General features: G+C 50.4%; 1 protein-coding gene across 1 annotated transcript; it reads right to left on the bottom strand.

The window, feature by feature from the left end:
- Nucleotides 1-3: 3 nt before the first annotated feature.
- LOC309979004 (metabotropic glutamate receptor 7-like) lies at nucleotides 4-6730 on the bottom strand (the record flags this gene model as incomplete). Its single annotated transcript, XM_082865824.1, has 3 exons — nucleotides 5659-6730; nucleotides 4647-5443; nucleotides 4-246 (listed from the first exon to the last, which is right to left on the bottom strand). The coding sequence occupies exons 2-3, from the start codon at nucleotides 5163-5165 to the stop codon at nucleotides 4-6; spliced, it is 762 nt and encodes a 253-aa protein (XP_082721950.1). The 5' UTR covers nucleotides 5166-5443; nucleotides 5659-6730.
- Nucleotides 6731-7532: the final 802 nt, after the last annotated feature.

Genomic DNA, 7532 nt, shown 5'->3' with positions numbered 1-7532 from the left:
GGCTCAGGCAGCGCCGAGGGCGGCCCGGGCGGAAGAGCGGGCGCGGGGCACGCGCTCGGTAACCTGGCAACGCGGAGCAACCCGGCGTCTCCGGCGAACCCCAGCCCTGCACCACGAGGAAGCACGGACCCCCGCACCCGTCGCCCAGCCGGCGCCGCCCCTCGGTGGTTCCGCCCGCCGCTGCCCGCTGGCTACGGTCTTTTCAATCCATGATACAACGTCTATATGTAACAAATCTGTTAAACCCTAAATGTTTATGATATTCAAGTAATCCATTATCTGAATTATTCTTGAAGATAAAACATCCAAAGACTTCTTAATTGTATGGGTATACATACATAAAATACACGTGGAGGTAACTTCAAATATAGTATGTGCCTGTCTCTAAATCCTTCCCTCTCCGCTCTTTTAAAAAATGCCCCTTTAAAAATTGCCCACTCACCATCTGTTAGGTAAATTTGCTGAAACACAGTAAATGAAATGTAAATGACAGAAAACGTAAATGTAAATGTAAAATGTAAAAGTAATTTACATTTTACATTTACATTTACATTACAAAATGTACATTACATTTACATTACAAAATGTAAATGTAATGTAATGTAAAAGTAAAATGAAAATGTAAATGTAAACAGTAAATGACAGAAATTGTTATAGAGACTATTCCAAATGGCACCGACACCTGTATTTATGAAATTTTTAAAAGGGTTAGAGTTGATTTTTTTTTTTTTAAATCCCACTATAGTAACACCACATCATCCTAGGTGCCCAGTTCTATCCAATTACATAAGATGGAGAAAGAGAGAGAGAGAAACAGAGAGAAGAGAAAGAGAAAGAAGAAAGGAAGAAAACCAAGTACTTATGTATAAAGTGTTGCTCCCAAAGTTTGAGATTATACTCAAGCATCAATGAACAGAAGGAAAACACTTACAAATTTACAAATGTATTTCATTTATGGTATGAGGGACACAGGTTTAGATTTGCAACACGCTCCCACAAGGGTCAAATTGACCACTTTTTTCTATCTAGTTGCTCTTGAGAGAACAAAACAATTGAAACAGATGCCATTCGATTCCAAGTCTATAGCTTAGACCATGTCGCTGCACATGAAATATTGTTCATTCAGAGTCAGCACATAGCAAGAGTAATTTATACTCTCAGAGTGTTTGCTCTCAAGTCAATAGCAGAGAAGCCTTGACTAAAAACGTTCCCATTAATTTCCATTGTAATATATCTTACTTATAGCCCATGAAACAGTGGTCAGGGGAGATTTATTCTTTGGACACCACGTTATATAATCTCTCCACTTTAAGCCATCCCCCACTCGGCGATTATTTTTTAAATATGTTACTCGTAGTCAATATTAATTTACATTTAATCTTTCTTAGCATTAGGAGAGTATTATTTTGTACAGGGTCAGAAACAAATCTCCCGAAATTCCTCCCTGATGCTCCCTTCAGGCTGAAAATGCATTGCAGGGTGGCTGCAGTGACTTAATTCTAGTTGGCAGAGCCCTGGCCACACACTAATTTCATTAGCCTCAAACTCCTGGATTTGAAAGATCCACTGAATATGATTCCTGTCCTCTGACATGTCACTTACTAACCAATTCAGCGTGCATACAGAGGAGAGAAAGGACTTGCTCAGCTCTGGCCCACCGGCAGGCAGATGAGAATGCCCAGTCAGAGACACTGTTTACATCTGAGTGGTCATTCTTGCCCGGGTCCTCATTTTCAGGAAGGAAGTTCAATCCAGGCTTTGCTGGCAGCTGCAGCATTTGTTACATCCATTACTATCTCCTTGTTCCTTCTTGCCCCCCAGTGCTTAGCATCCCCCATTTCAGTCACTAAGTCTTCCTTCCCCCAGCCTAGAAGCTTACCTCACCATAAATTTTTATCTCAAATGATAGGTTTGGCACATTCCCCACAGCAACCCACAGGGACTGGGGAAAAGATAATTCAGATCTCTGGAGAGCTAAGAATTCAACCATTTAGAGGAGTTTCTTTTATACAGGACAGTCTTCATTGAGCTGAACCCTGCAATCCCAGAGAAGATTCACCTACCCGTTCTTTTCTTCCTTCCCTAAAGTGACTGTGTCTTTGAACAATGGGTCTGTGTTCCACTATTCTCTCTATTCATTTTGCAGGTTTACAGAGGCTGGGAAACTGGGGACTGGACTTACATGCCAGGAGCTTCTAAGATCACACGCAAAAATAAGGCTACGGGAAGAGATTGTTGGAATCTATCTCTGTATATTTGAACGTGGGCGGTGGTTAACCAGGATGCTCACACCAAGCTTATATCCAGCTTGCAGCACAAGCTACAAGTTGGTGCATCCCTCCTACTACCAGCCTCTTCTCAATAAATGCAGGTGAAAACTGGGGGCTCTTTTCCCTCAGCTGTTCAATCCAACATGAATAGCTGCAATTTGCAAATTAGAGGAAAATGACAGTGTTTTCTCTGAATGGTTTTGGTCCCAACCCACACTGCTAATGTTGGCATTCAGTTCCTTTCCTTCCCAGCCCAGGGAACGGGGGAACTAAGCGTAAGGCAAGCGTTCTCTTTTCTTGCAAGTGCCTCAGATCCACACACCAGAGAAGGAATCAGCTCCCCCTGGAATCTTTTTCAGCAAACACAAGCCTTCAGCCTAGTCGGCAAGCTCTCTCTTGACTTTATAAGATTTCACTCTTTTTTCGACAGGCAGGCCCCTCTGCAGTACTGCCCAAGCTCCAAGTGAAGGCACCAAAATAATTTTTAAAATGTCAAAGAGCAAATGTGCCTTCAACCCCCAGAGCTCCAGTAAAAATACTGTGAGTTGCCCCTGTGGTTCTCAGGTGACCTCTGGCCTCATCCTCCCTGCAGCGCTGCCTCCTCAGGTTCTCTAGTTTAAGCTCAGAGGTAAAGGAAGTGCTTCTGGGTTTTGCTTACAACAACCCAGGCTCTTCCTGAAAGGATTACCTCAAAGTGAAGGCTGCCCAGAAGCACTTTTGGCCTTGCAAACATCTAGAGATCTCCATGGTGGCATACTCAAGAGGTGCTAGAGATGCTCAGAGGCTCAGAGGGGCCATACCAGGCTGCAGCTTTAGACAGGCACCCCTCCTTCTGGCACAAACACAAACTTCATACTCCTGGGTGCTGATGTAGTGACAGCTTGAATCACAAGGAGTCCCCTCCAGAAACCCAACATGCTTCAGGAAAGGCACTTGAGAGGGAGCCAACTTTTTAGCTACGGGGAGCATAAGGGTCAGCCAGAACATCTGGAGAAGGGACTAACTGAGCTTGGGTCCTACCAGGCAGGGAGAGAGCTGTGCATTAGGAAAGGATCACTTCAAGACAGAGATGAACAAAAAACTTGGATATAGGGGTAGAGAAGGAAAAGACAGGCAGAAATTGAAAGGGAGAACATAAAAACAGAGAGACAAAAAAAAAAAAAACAGCAGGGAGAAAGAGAGACAAGGAGAGAGACACACAGGAAGAAAGACAGAGAAACAAGAGAACCCATAGTCACGCAGACCCTGAAACTCAATTTCTTCATCCAGAAGCCATCCATCTATACCCAGGGCGGCACAGGAGCCGTGGGGCCGAGGCTGCGGGAGCAGGCGGTGAGAGAGCACTGCAGCACCGCCCACGGCTCAGCTGGCCCGATCCGCCGTCCTCGCATCTTCCGCCGTTGCCCGCCTGCACCCGGAGCTAGAGGACCGCCCGGCCTTGCTCGGCGCACCCTACTGCCTCCCTCCAGGCGCCTTCTTGTCTGGCTCTGAGAATCGTCCTCAAAACCCAGCACTGGGGTTGGGGGCTGCGTTAGGGAGGTCGTGGGAAAGGATGGGCACAGGGTGGGTGCAGAGAAAGCGATTGTGTTTCGCAGTTAGCATGAGCTCACCTCCGGGCTCTGAGCTGGCAGGAGTAGAAAGCTGATCGCCCGGCTCCTGCCAGTGGCCGAATCGCAAAGGCAGTTTAGACGGTGCAAACAACTGCCCAGAGCAAATCACCTGGGGGCACGTCTGCCGGTGGCTTCTCCCCGCTTGAGGACAGTCCCCACGCCTTCCGCCCCATGCCCTCGCAGAGACAGGTTACAGGTCGGGAAATCCAACCCGAGCGAAATGGGCAATTCACGTCCAAATGTAGGTGAAGACCTAGCCTTCGGTTTAAGAACTGCCTCCCTAAGCTCTTCTCGAAATTTTCCAAGGCAGCTGCAGCTTGTCGGGCGGCTTGGGGCAGGGAAGCTGGGGAGTTGAGAAATGCCTAGTTTCTAGGCGTCTTCTCATCTTTCATATTCCTTGCGCCTAGGTGGCTCTCACAGGAGCCCGGCACTTTTACAAGCCTGTTTTGGAACCGTATTTCACTCGAATGCAAACCCATTTAAATCATCGCCTTGTTTTTCGGAGACTGTTTCTTGTCAATGGGGCCATAAATCCAGAATGTCAAGCCGGATGGAGTGGAGCGCGGACAGGGGAGAGATGGAAGGGAAATGAATCAAGCAGGGAAAGTACCTCCTCGGGTGAGGTGGGAGGGATTCGGCAGGATCTCCAGGGTGGAAATGAGCGAAGGCTGACCAGACCCCGCACCCCTGGAGTGCAAGCCAGCCTTCAGGATAAAGAGCGCGGGGAGCTACGGCGCGCTCTGCCCCGGAGGGAACGCCCCCCTACCTGGAAAAGCCTCAGGATATTGGCTACCATGATGGAGACCGAACTCCCCGAAGCCCCAATCACTCCAACTACTTTCTCGGGCTTGACGAAAACCGGAGGCTCGCCGTTGGTGCAGCGCACTTCGGAGGTGTCCTTCTGGATGAGCGCCTGGACGAAAGTGAGCGACTGTTCGAGCGCATAAGTGTCCCTGGAACAAGTGTCCAGGATCCGCGCTCCCAGCGTCACGTTGGGCAGCAGGTTGGGATCGCTGTTGATCTGGTCCAGGGCGTAGAGCATCGCTTCCAGCCTGTGGATCCCGTTCTCCCTCTTGATGTCGCCGCAGGGCACTCCGCTGGGACCCTTCGCGTGCACCGGGAACAGCCCCCCGAGGGTGACGTCCCCCTCGATCCGAATGGAGTGCGGGGCGTAACTCTCCTGGCCGCGCGCCGCCGCCGCCAGCGCGCACAGAAGCACCTCCAGCACGCAGCAGGGAAACTTCATCAAAGTCAGGGCGCGGAGCAGCTTCCCCAGCTGGACCATGCTGCTCCCGCGGCTGCGGCGGTGGCGGCGGCACTGGAGGGGACGGTGGCGGGCCCGCCGGAGTCCTGGCCCCTTGGGGTGAGCTCCTCCGGCGAAGCCCAGGGTCTCCTGCGGGCGAGGAGGGTAGGGGCGCCCGGGGAAGGGCAGCCGGCGAGGGTGGGGGGTCCCGCGGCGCCTGCCAGCTTGGGGCGCCGTGCGCTCTCGGGTTCCCCGGCCAGCGCGCCGCGCTCGAGCTCGCGCTCGGTGGCTTGCAGCTCGAGCTCTCCAACAGCCCAGCACTGGGGAGAGAGCGAGGATGGCTATCGCTTTAAATGCGCGTTCGGCTCCCTCTCCTCCTCCGCCCACTCCCTCCCGCCCTCGCTCGCTCTCAGGCTCTCCCCACCCTTCCCAGCGCCCACCCTCCCCACGGTTTTGCAACATCACGCAGGGAGGGGCTGCGTGCTGAGGTAAGGGGGGAGGGAATGGGTGGGCGGCTGTGGGGCGGGGGGAGTACCTCCGATTGGGAGTTTCGAGGTCCCCAGGGAATCTGGGGATCGCAGGTCGCAGGCGAAGGCTGAGCTCCTGCTTCGGTCTCACTGTAGAAGCCGCTCGCTCGCCCGCCTGCACCCACACGCACATTCTAGGCACAGGGTGGCATCAGCCCCGGACAGGGCGGTTCTAGCTGGGGCTGACTGCTTCCAACCCTGAGGTCCGGAGCCGGGGCTGTCAGCGCCGGGAGAATGCGAGGTAGTCGAAGGTGATGCCGCCAAGCATGAAGGGTAGTAGGGAGAGCCCAGTCTCTACTGCTAATTCGTCTGTGCCAGTTTTTCCTAAGAAAAACACACATACACGCAGGAGCCTGATTTATGACCTAAAGAACCTTTACGGAGAGACTTCTCCGGGGCCAGGCACTGGGCTAGCCTGTAGGGAAAGACGCCAACAAGAACTGCTGGGAATGGAAATGCATCTTTGGTCTTCAGGGGTTACTGTGGCCGGAGCCGAATGAAGTAACCCTGGTCTCCAGTAAATCTGTGGCGGATTCGCTCCTTTTCTTCCTTTCATCGCAAGAGATGGAACAACTGAGAACTCTGCAGAGCGCACTTTCTTCTCTGGCGATGACAGGTGTAAGGCTCCCTCCTACCCATTTCCAGAGATGCTTTTGGGCTGATGTCAGGTTTCCTCGGGCAGGAAATAGCAAGAAAGAGGTGACAGTAGGAGGAGCAGACAGAAATCTCCCCATCGATCCAGTGATCCAGTGATCCATTCTTTTTTTGTTTTTTTTTTCTGGCTGAAGATTTGGGGGGTTTGGGGAGTGGAATCAGGATGCCAGAGCAGGTTGTAGTGCAGTTAGGAAGCTGTTTTTCAAAGGTGTCCCCTCCTGCAGGTCCAGCCCAAACTTGGCCCAGTAAAGCAACAAGTGGCCCTAGTTCCTACACAAGGAAGGGCAATGTATCTGCCCTTGGTGCCCACGTGTACTGCTTATGGTGGTCTCTACTCTTGCTGAGCCTTTCTGTTGGAGTGCAGCGAAACTGTCTTATACAGAATTGAGGGCGCAGAGAAAACCAAAACAAGACTATACTTTCTGTTGTAATGTTAGTGTACTAAAGAAAAATGTCCTTGCACATAAACAAAACAACACACACACACACACACCTAAAAAGTCAGAAGTTGGGAAGTTGGTTGTCTCTTCCACCAACCACCTGTATGACCTTGGCACTTCTGTTCCTGTGCCTGAGTTTTACTTTGCCCATCTGTAAAATGATGAAATTGAATTGAATGTTTTACAGGTTAACTTTTAACTTTCAAATCCTCTGTTGAAATAGGCCATGCACCTTTGGCCATGGTGTTCTTTTTAGACCAATATCCTTTGTTGCTTTATGTGTAGGGCACCCGTTTTTTGATACCCAAACAACACTTCAAACATTTCCTGGTACAGAGGATATTTTTTTTCTTGTTGACCACCCATTTATCGTCCTTCTAGGGAGAGTCCAGTCCATCATTTTCTTTTCAGACATGCCCCTCCTCCAGGTTTCAATACTTAAGGTTTGAGGAGGAAAAAATCCTTCTGGCTACAGTGTTCAAGGAAGGGAATAGAGGCTAACAAGAGTTATGCAGGGCTAATCCCTGGACTTCTGCTGGAGTAACGAGGGTGATGACATAGGGTTACCACTGTCCAATAGACAATCCGTGCCGGAGTTAAAAGAAAAAGGAGCCTCCTTCCTCTAAATGCTTTATGTATATCTTTTGGACAATGTTACACTATTTGATTTTGTAAAAACATACCATTTTACTGCCATCTTCAAGAAAAGTGATGTAAAAACTATGCGAAGGGCTTCCCTGGTGGCGCAGTGGTTGGGAGTCTGCCTGCCGATGCAGGGGACGCGGGTT

The sequence above is a fragment of the Leucopleurus acutus genome (assembly GCF_964270905.1).
Source record: "Leucopleurus acutus genome assembly, contig: HAP1_SCAFFOLD_684, whole genome shotgun sequence".
In the NCBI taxonomy this organism is placed as follows: Eukaryota; Metazoa; Chordata; class Mammalia; order Artiodactyla; family Delphinidae; genus Leucopleurus; species Leucopleurus acutus.
The sequence above is the reverse complement of the archived record's forward strand: the minus strand, read 5'-3'. Positions and strand labels throughout refer to the sequence as shown.